General features: G+C 36.5%; 1 protein-coding gene across 1 annotated transcript in view; it reads left to right on the top strand.

The window, feature by feature from the left end:
• The window catches only part of COL22A1 (collagen type XXII alpha 1 chain), a 528277-nt gene that overhangs the window by 183281 nt on the left and 328232 nt on the right, over positions 1-16764 (top strand). The window contains exons 5-6 of the mRNA XM_077271275.1: positions 1530-1604; positions 13497-13608. Coding sequence (XP_077127390.1) covers positions 1530-1604; positions 13497-13608 — 187 coding nt within the window. The remainder of the gene's footprint in view (positions 1-1529; positions 1605-13496; positions 13609-16764) is intronic.

The following is a 16764-nucleotide window of genomic DNA, read 5'->3' as shown; positions in this document are numbered from 1 at the left end:
ATGAAAAAGTTTGAAAACAGTTGAAAAGTTCGTAAATAACAAAAGAAAATAAATAAGAAAAAAATGCAGAAAATAGACAAATAAATAATAAAATAATGAAGAAAATAAACAAATTAATAATAAAATAATGAAGAAAATAAACAAATAAATAATAAAAAATTCAGAAAATAGACAAATAAATAAAAAAATAAATAATAAAATACTGATGAAAATAAACAAATAAGAAAAAATGCAGAAAATAGACAAATAAATAATAAAATAATGAAGAAAATAAACAAATAATAAAATAATGAAGAAAATAAACACATAAATAAGAAAATAACGAAGAAAATAAAGAAGAAAATAAACAAATAAATAAATAAGAAAATCATCAAGAAAATAAACAAATAAATAAGAAAAAATGCAGAAAATAGACAAATAAATAAATAAGAAAATAAACAAACAAATAAGAAAACAAATAAGAAAATAATCAAATAAATAAGAAAATAATTAAGAAAATAAACAAATAAATATGAAAATAATGAAGAAAATAAACAAACAAATAAATAAGAAAATAATGATGAAAATAAACAAATAAATAAACAAGAAAATAATGAAGAAAATTAACAAATGATGAAATTTTTTGGTGTTATTGAGAGGAGGGCAGAGCACGCTCGGGCTGCTTACAGACGGGGACAGCTGCGCTGCTGCCGCTCCTTTCATATGACCCTTGGAAATAGCTCCTGGGCCTGGTGTGTGCCAGCTGACAATATCGGCTCGGCTGCCAACCGGCTATTTAGTCCCTGGAACAGAAGTCGTCGGCTCATTATCTGAACTGATGTTAAACTTTCAATCAGAGTAATTTTCTCCCGTCTCTCGCAACTTGCAGCGAAGGGAGTCATTAAAGGCGTAAGTGGCGGTTATTTGAAGCGCTCGCTAATTGAGCCTTTGCGGAAAGTTTCCTTCGTGCGTCAGGTTGTCGTACTGTACGAATAATCCCCGAGCGGGAGAGGTTTAATGGAAAACTCTAAAAATACCCAATAATGAAGAGCGTCTCACTGGAAATATCTAAAGCGGTGAAGAGACGGAAAATTAAAGGGATTGTCCATCTCCGCCTTGTGACTTTTCTATCTAAAATATGTCGCTATTTTTCAAGGTTTCTGATTGCTTTCAGTGAATGGAAACATTGTGGGATCTAAAAAGACTCATCTCCATGTTCTTTCAGTGGGAAACATGATGGGGACACCATACAGTCCTACAAAGTTTAGTTAAGTTTTTATTTATTTTTATACACCTCTGGGCGTAAGAAATTCCAATCTGCCATGTCTTATGTGGCACGTGCCTGAATAGAAGACGTGCGGCGCGCGCTCTCCAGAGCAGGATGTCGCTCACTCCGCACCAGCGATTGTGTAAGTGAGAACTAATCGGGCTCAAGTAGCTGCCAGGAAGTGAGGAATTCCAGATACGCGTTATGTCAAACATTAGGTTTTGTAAAACAACCTAACATTGTGTATAAATGACCTTTATTTTATCTCATTTTTTTTTTACAGACGTCCTTTGTCCAAATGTGAAGGTCGAAGGCGATCGTTTCAGACACAAGAACGGAGAAAAAGATGAAATTCCAGGTAAACTTTTTTTATAGCATTTTCAAATTGGATGCGCGACTTTAGGCATCAATTGTTGAATTACTTTTTACCTCTCTAAAGGATTTTGACATTGTTTTTTTGTGACATATTGCACTTTATGTTAAATTTCAAAATGTTTTCAGTTCATTTATATATATATATATATATATATATATATATATATATATATATATATATATATATATATATATATATAAAGGAAATTTAAAAAAAATTTGGAAATTAAGAAAGCGGACTTGCCACCAGGTTTGAAGTGCCCAGTTTTTTTGTTTTATTTTATTCCAGCTATTTTTCAATTCCAGTTTGTTTCTTTGTGGCTTTTTTCAATCCGGTGATATAAGCCTTTTATTTAGAGCTCATTTTTATGGTCCTTATAAGGGGACGTACTTTACAGGATCCTCGGGGGCGTGTCTTTAGTTGTTCTGCAGTGTTACCAAGAGAGCAACGCCCCCAGTAAAAATTCAGCACTAAATAAAAGGGAACATATCTCTGAAACTGTATAGCAAATTTAAAAAAAAGTTCTGCAGTGGCAATAAAATCAAAGCAAAATGTGGCCATTTTTTTCATCTGCTGAAGGTTCTATTTAAAACAGAACCCGAGTAAAAAATAGGAATTAAGAATTCACAGATTTGCTCTAAGTTGGAATAGTTTTTTTAATTCCTTTTCGTTTGATTTTTTAAAAGTTAGAAAATTGATACACTTAGTTGAATTTTTTAAAAGGTTTCAAATTTTCAAAAATACACTTTTCCCCTTCACGACCTTTGACGTACTGGTACGTCATATGCCGCCTCCCTGACTTTGATGCAGGCTAAGAATGCATTTTTCCTCACACATGACAGCTGATTTAATCAGATAACTGCCTTTAACAGTTGTGGGTGAAGCGAAGCTCAGTCCGCATCAATTAGACAGGGGTCACACTAGAGAGAAATACGGACGCATGAGAGGCGCAAAAACTACGCATTGCACACGGACCAATGATTCTCTATGGGGCAGCTCCTATCTGTTGTATATTTCGCAGCCGTATTTTACAGGCTAAGAAAATCACAGCATGCTGCGTTTGTCAGCGTATTGCGCAAAAAATCCGCCAATGAAAGTCTATGGAGGAGAAAAATACGGATCACACACGGACCATGCGTGTGACTTGCGAGAAATACGCAGCGGTGTTATAGAGAAAAGCCGGTAATTCAGTGCGGTGTACAGTAAAATCACACTGACAGAATAGAATAGGTAGAATAAATGTCTACACATAGAATAGGTATATATATATATATATATATATATATATATATATGTGTCAGTGAGACACACACATATATATATACATATATTTATATTTCATACAGAGCTAGATAGCTTAAAAGCCGGTAATTCAATTGCCAGCTTTTGCTATCTCCTTACCAAACCCGACAGGATAAGAGACATGATTTACATATAGTAAACCATTTCATATGCGTTTTATTTTTACATATTCCTCAATAATAATGTTAGTAGTTTGTGTGTGCAAAATTTGGGAGCTCTAGGTGTTAAAATAAAGGGTTAAATCACGGAAAAATTGATGACCCACGTTCTCCTGTAAAGGAAAGGAAAATAATAAAGCAACAATATCCCATACCTGTCCACTGTACAGTCATATCCCACGCTGTAAATCCATCTCAAAGGGTTAAATACAGTTACAACCAGGAGCCTGCTAATGCGTGCGCTCCCCACTGTAAAACACTGGGGAATGAATGAAATGATGGTAACGTAGCTTCGGGGACTTGCGGTGCCATCACTGAAGCTGCGCCCCCTGGTGGCATAAACTCATATGAACTGTAGCATGGGAATTTTTCTGAATATTTTCTCATGTTACAGTTCATATGAGTTTATGACACCAGGGGGCACAGCTTCAGTGATGGCACCACTAGTTACCGAAGCTACGTTACCATCATTTCATTCATTCCCCAGTTTTTACAGCCAGGAGCAGTCGCATTAGCAGCGCTCCTGATTGTAAATGTATTTAACCCCTTGAGATGGATTTGCATCGTGGGACATGACTGTACGGCGGACAGGTATGGGATATTGTTGCTTTTTTATTTTTCTTTTTTTTTTTAGAAGAACGAGGGTCTTCAGGTGGATTGAGCGTACAATAAAGATATTAAAACACCATGTGTTTATTTATTTCATTAAAATACATTATTCATAATGTGTGTGTGTATTTTTAACCCTTTATTGCTATTGGATTAATAATGGATAGGTGTCTTATTGACATCTCTCCATTATTAACCAGGCTTAATGTCACCTTACAATAGCAAGGTGACATTAACCCCTTATTACCCCATATCCAACCGCTACTTGGGAGTGGGAAGAGAGAGGCTAAGTGCCAGAATAGGCGCATCTTACAGATGTGCCTTTTCTGGGGTGGCTGGGGGCAGATGTTTTTAGCCGGGGGGGGGGCAATAACCATGGTACCTCTCTAGGCTATTAATATCTGCCCTCAGTCACTGACTTTCCCACTCTGGAGATAAAATTGCGCGGGAGCCCACGCCAGTTTTTTCCGTGAATTAATCCTTTAGTTTAACCCCTACAGCTCCAAAATTTTGCACACACACACACTACTAACATTATTAGTGAGGGATATATAAAAATATAAGGGATATGAAATGGTTTACTGTATGTAAACCGTGTCTCATATCCTGTCGGGTTCGGTAATGATTTAGCAAAACCCGGCAATTGAATTACCGGCTTTTATGCTATCTAACTCTGTATGAAATATAAATATATGTATATGTGCCTCACTGACATATAAATATATATATATATATATATATATATATATATATATATATGTTTTCACGAATATTTGAGTATCCATTCTGTGTCCATTTTGCAAGCCGGCGAGAAAATCTCGCCATACGGAGGTTTACATGTGCAAAATACGCAGCCACACCCTGCCAACAAATGACATACGGATCACTGTTCAGGAACTTTTCTGCGTATCTCAGCCCTAAAAAACGGACCGTATTTTGATATGTTAGGTGTGACGCCGGCCTTACTCTGTTAAATCCCGCTGTCAATCTCTGACAGCTGCATTTTATTTTCTGTTGCAGGGACACTTCTTTCCACGCTCCCCATGTGATCGCAGGGCGCTGACAGGTTGTCATGACAGCCGGGCGTCCCTTGATGACCCTCTTGCCTGTCATTGTGATCCTCCTGTGAAAGGCGGCACATGGCCGGCAGTCATAGGGGATTGGGATTCTCACTATACATCACCGTGCTGATGACTGCCATGTACAGTACAAGCGACTGGACGATCTCACCTTCAAGTCCCCTAAGGGGACTATTAAATAAAGTAAAAAGTGAAAAAAAAAGTTTTAAAAATATTAATAAAATAAAAATAAACCGCAAAAGTTAAAATCTCCCCCATTTCATCCATTGAAGATAAAATAATTTTAAAAAAATACACATATTTGGTATCGCTGTGTTTGTAAAAGTCCAATTGATCACAATAGAAAGCAAAATTAATCCAATCAGATAACGGCGTAGTGAGAAAAAATATTGAAAAGCCAGAATTACATTTCTTTGACCGCAGCAACATTGCAAGGTGAAAGAAGCAGCCCCTTCCCACTCCCAGCAACTTAGATGCTGCAATCGCTATTAACTGTAGCATTTAAGGGATTACGTTTGACACTGATTGGGTGAAAGTGAGAGCGTCCTGCTTTTCTCGATCCCTTAAAAGCTTTTGAAAGAGACATCTAAGGGATTACTTTTGAGGCTGATGAGGTGAAAGAAGAAGTGTCTTCCCTCTCTCAACCACTTAGATGCTTCAATCGCTATTGACTATAGCATCTATAAGATTACTTTTGAGGCTGTTGAAATAAAAGAAGGAGGCTCCTTCCCTCTCTCAACCATTTAGATGCTGCAATTGCTATTAACTATAGAAACTAACGGATTAGTCCTGAGACTGATGAGGTGAAAGAAGCACTTTCCCTCTCTCAACCATTTAGATACTGCAATTGCTATTAATATTACATCTAAGGGATTAGTCCTGAGACTGATGAGGTGAAAAAAGCCCCTTCCTTTTCTCAACTACTTAGATGCTGCAATCGCTATTGACTACAGCATCTAAGGGATTACTACTGAGGCTGATGAGGTCAAAGAAGAAGCTGCTTCCCTCTCTCAACCATTTAGATGCTGCAATCGCTATTAACTATAAAATCTAAGGGATTAGCCCTGAGGCTGATGAGGTCAAAGAAGAAACTCCTTCCCTCTTTCAACGTTTTAGATGCTGCAATCGCTATTGACTAAAGCATTTTAGGGACTACTTTTGTGGCTGTTGGAAAAAAAGGAGACCTCTTCCCCCTCTCAACCCCTTAGATGCTGCAATCGCTGGTAACTATAGCATCTAAGAGATTACTTTTGAGGCCGCTGGAATAAAAGGAGGAGATCTCTTCATCTCTCAACCACTAAGATGCCATGACCGCTGTTGACCACAGTATCTCAGGAATTAATTTTGAGATGGATTGTGATACAGGGAGCCTCCTAATTCTGTCAATTTAGATGCCGAGATTGCTATTGACAGTGAACCATGTATGAATGAAGGAACCTTTCATCATGAGAGTTCCCTTTTAAGAATGGTAATGTGTTGTAAGTAATTAATCACTGGATTACAAATTACACTAATGATAGTGGTGTAACGTAGGTGATATATTACGTATTACCTCTAATCTGTCCGCAGATACACCACTGACGTGAGTCACGGCCATCTCACTCCTTCATTCCAGTCAATATTACAAAGCGGAGAATATAATAGGACTCCGGGGCCCCTGATCGTGACTTCTTACAAATCTGTCTAAATGTTTCTCAGCTGTGGTTGTGATGTGAAATGTGCGATGTGGATTATTTCCAGAATCATCAAACAGCAGGAACAAAAATCATCTTTTTTTCTCCTATTCAGAGACTATAAATAGTAAATAAACCATCTGGACCGTAGTAAATCGCTGTCTGCTGTGTGATAGGGTGAATGTAACAGCGAAAATGTGGAGTCTGGTCCAGAATTCCTGCAGAGAGGAGGCAGTCATACGGATACACCGTACATCTCTGCAGATAGGAGATGATGAGATGTTCTTCACATGTCCTGATATCTGTACCCCAGCGCCCATGACATGATTTGTGGGGGCTGGGGGAAAAAACATGGAATCTGCCTAATTTGTATGGAAAGTGCAAAATGGACAGGGATACTATTATGAAATCGCTTAACTAAAAGCAGCACTTTCACCATATCACCATACAGTGCTAATACTGACATACAGTGAGCTTCCATAATTATGCCATACAGTGAACTTGCTTAATACTGCCATATAGTGAGCTTACATAATGCCATATAGTGAACTTACATATTACGGCCATATATTGAACTTACATAATGCTGCCATATAGTGAACTTACATAATGCCATATAGTGAACTTACATAATGCCATATAGTGAACTTACATATTACGGCGATATAGTGAACTTACATAATGCTGCCATATAGTGAACTTACATAATGCTGCCATATAGTGAGCTTACATAATGCCATATAGTGAACTTACATATTACGGCCATACAGTGAACTTACATAATGCTGCCATATAGTGAACTTACATAATGCTGCCATATAGTGAACTTACATAATGCTGACATATAGTGAATTTACATATTACTGCCATATAGTGAGCTTACATAATGCTGCCATATAGTGAATTTACATATTACTGCCATATAGGGAACTTGCATAATACTGCCATATAGTGAACTTACATAATACTGACAAATAGTGAGCTTACATAATACTGACATATCGTGAACTTACATAATACTGCCATATAGTGAACTTACACAATACTGCCATATAGTGAACTTACATAATAAACATAGTGAACTTACATAATACTGCCATATAGTGAATTTACATATTACGGCCATATAGTGAACTTACATAATGCTGCCATATAGTGAACTTACATAATGCTGCCATATAGTGAATTTACATATTACTGCCATATAGTGAACTTGCATAATACTGCCATATAGTGAACTTACATAATACTGCCATATAGTGAACTTACACAATACTGCCATATAGTGAACTTACATAATAAATATAGTGAACTTACATAATACTGCCATATAGTGAACTTACATAATACTGCCATATAGTGAACTCACATAATACTGCCATATAGTGAACTTACATAATAAATATAGTGAACTTACATAATACTGACATATAGTGAACTTACGTAATACTGACACATAGTAAATACATATTAGGAAAGTACAGCGCTCATATAATAATGTAATGCTGCCATATAGCACTCACATATAATGCTGCCTTATAATACATATTTATACAATGTAATAAAAGCACCATACAGAGCTAATAAAATACTGCCATATAAGTGCTTCAATGACATTTCATATAGAGAGGATAGTGAAGTATCACAGAACACCTGCATATAATAAAGGTATAAAAGCACTATATAGTGGCCACATAATACTTCCATGTAGTTCTTATAGAATGATGCCATTTAATGAAGAAACAATATTACCTTAAGATATCCATTTAATGCTGCCCCATAGTACAAACTTAAACTGTCATGTAGTGAGGACATTAAAGTATTTTAAAGCATTTATATAATACTGCCATAAAGTGAAGATATAGCAGTAAAATATAGTGCCTATATAATGCTGCCTTATAGCAATCATATATAAATTCCATGTAATAAAGACGTAATAGTATAATACAGAGCACATACAGCACCATACAGTGCTAACCACTGAGCCACCATACAGTGCTAACCACTGAGCCACCATACAGTGCTAACCACTGAGCCACCATACAGTGCTAACCACTGAGCCACCATACAGTGCTAACCACTGAGCCACCGTACAGTGCTAACCACTGAGCCACCGTACAGTGCTAACCACTGAGCCACCATACAGTGCTAACCACTGAGCCACTGTGCTGCGCAAGCCATCTAGCCTTATAATGACGATGTAGCAATACCATAATATGCCCATTTCATTCTGCCATATAGTGCTCATGTAAAATGGTGAGGAAGTATTACACAGTACTTACATAATAAAGCCATATAGTGAAAACATAATAGTATTATATAGTACTCATTTAATACTGCCATATAGTACATACATAATATTACTGCCACATAATAAAGGCGTAACAATAACACATAGAGCTCATATCATACTCATGTAGTAAGGCTACGTAATAAAAAGCCGCCAGATGTAAACACTGTACGAAGCGTAGCAGCACAGTTAGTTAGTTGCAGCTGCCGGGTACTGCAGATCTGCTTTTATTCATGGCCATAAAATTTGTATGCAACTCCTAAAATGTATAATTTTTTTTTTTACAGATACTCAAAAATATCCTTGGCACTAGTAAATACAGACCTTTTGCAAAATTCACAAAAACTAACATTTTTTTTTTCCCTAAAATTAAGTTCTGCTTGTAATACCCTGTCTGACCATGTGGTGTGCTGTTAAGCATCTTTTATGGGTGCAAAGACATACAGAACACAAAACATGACAGCACCACCTAGTGGTAGGAATAATTAGTACAAACTTCTCTACTATTTGTACCATGCAGTACTGTGAATTATTTAGTATGAACCAGATAAATGTTCCCGTCCATTATTCCAGCCATTCTATGAGCACTGAGGAATGGAAATGGATAAATGGCATTTAGGAAGCTTTGCTTTAAAGATATATTTTAATTATCCAGACATTTAATTCAGTTTTGCATAAGCCACAAAATATAAATGAAAAAGATCCTCTGCCTTCAATGCTGGAACCGGAGAGTCCCATGAGTTATGGTGGAACCCATTCCTTGCATATTACATCCGCTAATAGGACATAATTTTGGGAAATGAGTAATATCCATATACATTGTGGTAAGTGACCTTCTCAGGAGTGCAGAGGTCGTGACCTCTAATTCATTAGTAAGAGAAAGAAATGTTGCCCTGGAGCGAATCCCCGAGGATCAGACAATAGATAATTGTTGTGTTCTGGATAGATTGGAAAACGTGGTTATATGCTAAGTATAATGGAGGAAGGATAGATAGATAATAGATAGATAGATAGATAGATAGATAGATAGATAGATAGATAGATAGATAGATAATATATGATAGATAGATAGATAGATAGATAGATAATATATGATAGATAGATAGATAGATAGATAGATAGATAGATAGATAGATAGATAGATAGATAGATAGATAGATAGATAGATAGATAACACAGGTCAACAAAAAAAATTTTTTTTTCTGGTGTCCAAAATATTTTAATGAATTTGGGGTATTTTTGGGGTGCTGATTCTGAATATGCTATCAGTTTTGCCAGATTGGCTCAAGTTTTTGACATTTTTGGTATCTTATTTATAGCACTTGTTGGTAAATGCGACGCATCATCTCATTAATTTCTTTGGATTAGTACTTGAACTGAGCAGTTCTCAATATAGTTTTGTGTTAATTAGTGTTCTAAAAGTTTGTTCATAGCTTGATTTTTGCACTAACTTTATGTTGTTGTCTGTTTTCCAGTGAAAAGCATGAACTCATCAAGAAGAAGTTGTCTTAACGATCCAGACTCATTCTGTTACATTTGTGGTGAATACACACTGCCAAAACATAGAAGAAACATAACAGACTTCGTAAAAAAAGTGTATTTTGCCTATTTTGGGGTTATGCTTGGGGACCAAGACAAGTTTTGGGCACCACACATAGTGTGCAAAGCATGTATCGAATTATTACGAAAATGGAGCAAAGGACAAAGAAAAAGCTTCAAATTTGGTGTTCCAATGGTGTGGAGAGAGCCAAAAAATCATCATGATGACTGTTGTTTCTGTGCAGTGCAAGTGCAAGGATTCAATAAGCATAAGAAACGAAAATGGGAGTAACATGGAATCTGCAAGAAGGCCTGTCCCTCATTGTGAAGATGTGCCTGTACCTGTGTTTACCAGAAATAACAGTCATCATGATGATTTTTTGGCTCTCTCCACACCATTGGAACACCAAATTTGAAGCTTTTTCTTTGTCCTTTGCTCCATTTTCGTAATAATTCGATACATGCTTTGCACACTATGTGTGGTGCCCAAAACTTGTCTTGGTCCCCAAGCATAACCCCAAAATAGGCAAAATACACTTTTTTTACGAAGTCTGTTATGTTTCTTCTATGTTTTGGCAGTGAGTATTCACCACAAATGTAACAGAATGAGTCTGGATCGTTAAGACAACTTCTTCTTGATGAGTTCATGCTTTTCACTGGAAAACAGACAACAACATAAAGTTAGTGCAAAAATCAAGCTATGAACAAACTTTTAGAAACACTAATTAACACAAAACTATATTGAGAACTGCTCAGTTCAAGTACTAATCCAAAGAAATTAATGAGATGATGCGTCGCATTTACCAACAAGTGCTATAAATAAGATACCAAAAATCTCAAAAACTTGAGCCAATCTGGCAAAACTGATGACATGAGAATCAGCACCCCAAAAATACCCTAAATTCGATGAAATATCTTTGGCACCAAAAATGCTGTTGACCAGTGTAATAGATAGATAGATAGATAGATAGATAATAGATAGATAAATAGATAGATAATAGATAGATAGATAATAGATAGATAGATGATAGATAGATAATAGATGGATAGAGAATATATGGATAGATAGATAGATAGATAGATAGATAGATAGATAGATAGATAGATAGATAATAGGTAGATGATAGATAGATAATAAATAGATAATATATGATAGATAATAAATAGATAATATATGATATATAGATGATAGATAAATAGATAATAGATAGATAGATAGATAGATAGATAGATAGATAGATAGATAGATGATAGATAGATAATAGATAGATAGATAGATAATAAATAGATAATAGATAGATAGATAGATAGATAATAGATAGATAGATAGATAGATAGATAGATAGATAGATAGATAGATAGATAGATAGATAGATAGATTTAATGCAGACACATTGACAGGTGAAACATTGAAAATGCAAACAAAGAAGAAGTCATGGAATGATGGAAATCACAGGATGGATAGACGTCTTACTGATCTGCAATCAATCAAAAAAGGAAACACATTTTTCAAAACAACTTGATCTATTCAGTCTGGAGTATGAGCCACTTGCAGAAATCCCGGCACTTCCAGCCTCGGCTGCTATCAGTGAGGTCATTAATGGTCGTCTGATGAAGGTTCTGTGCTCATTGCACTTGGACAAATCATCAATATCCACTGCTATGTAAACACCGACCAATGATGTCCAGATGTGCTCAATGGGAGACTAGTCTGGAGAAGCTGCAGGCTATGGTGGCACGTTTAGGCCATGCAGGTTGCTCACAGCAGCACAAACAACATGTGGCATGGTCTTATCTCTAAAAAGGCTCCTGGGACACTTTCACATTCCAAAGAGAAGGCCTCTTTATGGCATTGCCCCTGTGATCTACAGAACAATCTCTGGCTATCTTGGAATTTAAGACAGAAGTGGAATTGACCTCCATTTCAGCCTTCATTGCCTCCAGTCTTTCTCTGCACAATGATAGTCTTTGAGAATGGAGGTGTGAGGTCCAGGCAACAGTTGTAGCCGGACTTCTGGCTCTTGGTCAATGTCGTGCAAATGCTTTCTGGTGACTTGGGTGGCATAATATATGGTAGCCGGACCCCTCTGTCCTTCATTCCATGTGCACTAGCAGCTCAGTGTTACATTGATTTAGTAGTCGAACCAGTGGTGCGGCCATTTTTCCAATGTCCTAGGAGATGTCTTTCAACACTATAAAGCCAGGCTACATTCAGTGGCAGAGCATTCCTCAGAGGACCATTAATAACCTCAATGATTGCAACCGAGGCAGTACGTGCAGAGAATTGTTGGTGTGGCCCTCAAATTTGATAGTGAATAAATTGAGATAATTTGAAATTTCTATTTTTCCATCATTTACATATCATTTCTCCTTATGGAGAGTGATAAGCCAGCGTAAGGAGACCTATAGGCCATGCAGTGATCCTCTGGGAAATTGAATTTGCAAATATCCTCTTAAAATTGGAAAAAGAGGACAATAATCTGGTGTAAGGAGACTTGTAGGCAATGTATTGCTCCTCTGGGAAATGAAATTTACAAATATCATCTTCAGATTGGAAACAGGGAACTTTTCTCTAGTGCCACCTACTAATGCATAGAGTAGTCTGAAAAATCTATGTTGACCTTTTAACTAGATTTGCCATGACACTTAGCATAAGAACCCAAACCAGAGACTTAATTTACAAACACGTGTTTTGAGGTACTTGCCCCTCATCAGTTCTAAGCATTGCTCAGTGCACCATTGCTTTGCCTGTAAGTCCTCAAATGCAAGTTTGGCATTCTCCAGAAAGAGAACCTCTTAGACCCTCATCAAAGAATTTTCATCCAGCTGAATCAGACCTTTTGCTTTGCACTGATGTGGAGCAAACGCCCTGAAACATGAATCTGCAAAAGGAATGTCTGGTTTGGCTTCTTATCGTGAGTTATGTGAACAAATGATGACAAACATGGCTTGTCTCTTCCTTCAACAACTCCGTTACGTTTATGTAAGTTAGTCTGATTCGCTTTTACAGACCACAAACAGGAATAGAGCCAGTTCTAGAAGGAAGAAACCATATTGGGCAACATCACCCTCCTTGTTATATTGAGCCATGAATGGTCTCCGGCAGGCACTGATCCACCTCGCAGAGATCCAGCACCACCACTGTGGCAGTACACAGACAGTCATCTTCTTCTTGTTGGAGTGTTGGAGTGTGAAATAATCTATTTTCCTCTATCTTGTGACAGGTTTTGACCTCATGGAGTTATTCAACATAAAAGACGTCATCGGGGGGAGAGAGCCTGGGGTTCAGAGCTCCTACGTGCGCCTAGGGACGTTCCCCATCGTCCAGAGAACAGAGTGAGTCCGCCATCCAGAAACTTATGGCTATTAGAGATTTATATGGCAGCTGAGGATCACATCTGGTTACTCAGGTGTTCAACTCAATGTCAGTTAGGCGCCATAGCAACCAGCTCACATCTGGTTACTCAGATCCTCAGCACAATGTCAGTTGGTTAGGCGCCATAGCAACCAGCTCACATCTGGTTACTCAGATCTTCAGCTCAATGTCAGTTGGTTAGGCGCCATAGCAACCAGTTCAAATCTGGTTACTCAGATCTTCAGCTCAATGTCAGTTGGTTAGGCGCCATAGCAACCAGTTCAAATCTGGTTACTCAGCTCAATGTCAGTTGGTTAGGCGCCATAGCAACTAGTTTTTATCAGGTTACTGAAGTCTTCAGCTCAATATCAGTTAGGTGCCATAGCAACCAGCTCACATCTTGCTACTCAGATCTTCAAGCTCATTGTTAGTCCAGCTATTGTCAGTTGTGAGCCTATCTGGTTACTCGATCTTTCAGCTCATAGTCATTAGGCACCATAGTGACGACTAGCTCGTATCTGACTGCACAAGGTTTTCAGAAACATGTAAGTTAGGAATCATACTAAAGGCAGAAAGGAGCAAAAAGGGATAGAACTAAGGTCAGTTATCTCTGAACACCCCCATCGCTGCCACCTTGGTGCCGCTGTGAAGCCCATAGGAGACCATGGCGTTTACTGCATTATGCATCAAAATATCATATGTACTCCAACATTTGCTTGTCCTGCAAAAAAAACAAGCCCTCACACAGCTCCATCGATGGGAAAATTAAAAATTAAAAAAAGCCACAGTTTAATTTTTATCTTCTTTAAGGCACTAACATGATAATTTGGTATCGTCATATTTGTAAAAACCTGGAGAATCATGCTGCCAAGTTATAAAAGCAAAATAAAAAAAAACTACGGAATAGTGTTTTTTGCCCCTTTTCGAATTTTTCTCCCCGATTTTCTGTACTTTATCTGTTAAAATGAATGGTTTTATTGAAAGCTACAAATTGTAGTTGATACATCTTAATAATCCTATGAAGCTCAGCTACATGCGATTTTTACTATGTTATTGCAGTATATAGTAAAAGCGATCAGGTGCCTAAGGGGACAAATAGTAAAAAAAAAAAAAGTTTTTAATGATATAAAAACAATTAAAAACTATAAACATTCTAATTGCACCTCTTTAGAACTAAAAATGGAACATATTTGGTATCGCCTCTTCCGTGAAGTCCAATTTAAAAAAAATATAAAATTAATTAACCTGATCGGTAAACACCATGTCGAGAAAAAAAAAATCTAAATTCCACATTGCAGATTTTCAATACCTTGCCAAAAAAAAATATATTAAAAAACAATCAAAATGATATCAAAGAAGACGTCGGTCCTCAGCCGCCTCTGTTGAAAGAAAAATAAAATCATTATGGGTCTAGGATAAAAAATAGCGAAGCTAATCCATATTTATTTTTTTTTTTTACAAATTTCCAATTTATTTTTAACTATTAATATAAAAATAAACATGGACGTTTGGGATCCCTGTAATTGTAATGACCTGGATGATTAGCATTTTTTTTGGTTCATTTTTTAAAATACAATAAATACTGTCAAAACCCCAAATAACCGTAATAAAATTACATATTTTTCACCACTTAGAATTTTTTTTTTTTTATATATGATAAAATAAACAGTGTCATTCAAAATCTTGCTCCACAAAAAAAAAAAAAAAAATCCTCGAATGGGCTATGGTGATGGGAAAATTAAAAAAAAAAATGTTATGGCTTTTGGAAGAAGGGGAGAAAAGAAAAATGAAAGCGGAAAAAAAAAATAAAAATTGGCCAGCAGTGAAGGAGTTAAACTTGACCCATGCTCTCCTTCCCCCACTAACACAGTATCTCCATTCAGAAAACTTCCCAAAAGAGTTATTGGGAAAGTTTTCTACTTTTTGACTTTTAGATCCCGGAGCGACGATCCCCAATTCATATCACAAATAATAGAGAAGCCAAAAATGAGATTCCTTCACTCCCACCGAATTCCCCTTCACGAAATACTGATCTATTGTGTCCCCGACGGAAGGAAGGAACTCAGAAGACGAGAGTCAAATGTTAATATATTCATAGACTGAGAGGAGAAGAAAGTCAACAGCAAACAAAAAATTCTATAGGAGCCCATCATTCTCAAGATTTTTGTTTTCCCGAAGAAAAAGTCTTGTATTTTCTTGACCTTGACCTTTCTGTTTGTAATATGGATTCAATAAAAACGGATGGGAAATGTAAAGCAAAGTAAAAAAAAAACGTGAAGGAACAACATAGTGATCAAAATAAATAGAAAATAACTAATAAACATGTAAATATGCATTCAATAGATAAAGTATATGTGTGCGGGAATTGTAATGTGAATGTAAAAGATGAATACGTAAAATGAAACACAAATGAAAAAATATATGTATAAGTGAACAAGTAAATAAAAAAATAAAGTAATTATGAATGAAGAATAGAAAAAAATCTAAAATAGATATATAGATAATAATAAAAATACATTTCTGTAAACAATGATCACATGTACGCACAAATTATATATACATATACTGTATATTGTTTAATATGACATTTTATATACATTATTATTTCTATTATTATTTATTTAAAATGTAGATAGGGTTATTATTTACTCTTTTTTCTCATTTTAGTTTCTTTATTTTCTTTATTTTATTGTTCATTCATGATGATTTGGAATTTTCTTTTATGTTTGTGTTTCATTTTATTTTGCTTGATTTTTTTTATACCGATGCTGATCAGGGTGATCCGCACCTTTGGCATGGCCTAGAGCAGGGGTGGGGAACCTCAGGCCTCAGGGCCATTTATGGCCCTCGATGATCTTTTATCAGGCCCCCGAGCACATTCTCAGGGACCACATTCTTGTGCAGGGAGGTATATTTTGATTACCACCAGCTCATTGATTTCTTCTTGCTCTGTTAGCACACACGCAGTGTTCACTACTGAACACTGAAGGGCATGCAATGAAAGATTACGTCCTGACACCAGTGCCAGAGTCAGGATGTAATTTGTGGGTGGAGCTTGTACGGCCCCCGAAGGATGGAATAAATATCCAAATGGCCCTTGGTAGAAAAAAAAATTCCCCACCCCTGGTCTAGAGGCT

This window comes from Ranitomeya variabilis, chromosome 6 (genome assembly GCF_051348905.1).
Source record: "Ranitomeya variabilis isolate aRanVar5 chromosome 6, aRanVar5.hap1, whole genome shotgun sequence".
Classification (NCBI taxonomy): domain Eukaryota; kingdom Metazoa; phylum Chordata; class Amphibia; order Anura; family Dendrobatidae; genus Ranitomeya; species Ranitomeya variabilis.
Note: the sequence above shows the minus strand (reverse complement) of the source record. Positions and strands in the feature narration are given on the sequence as shown.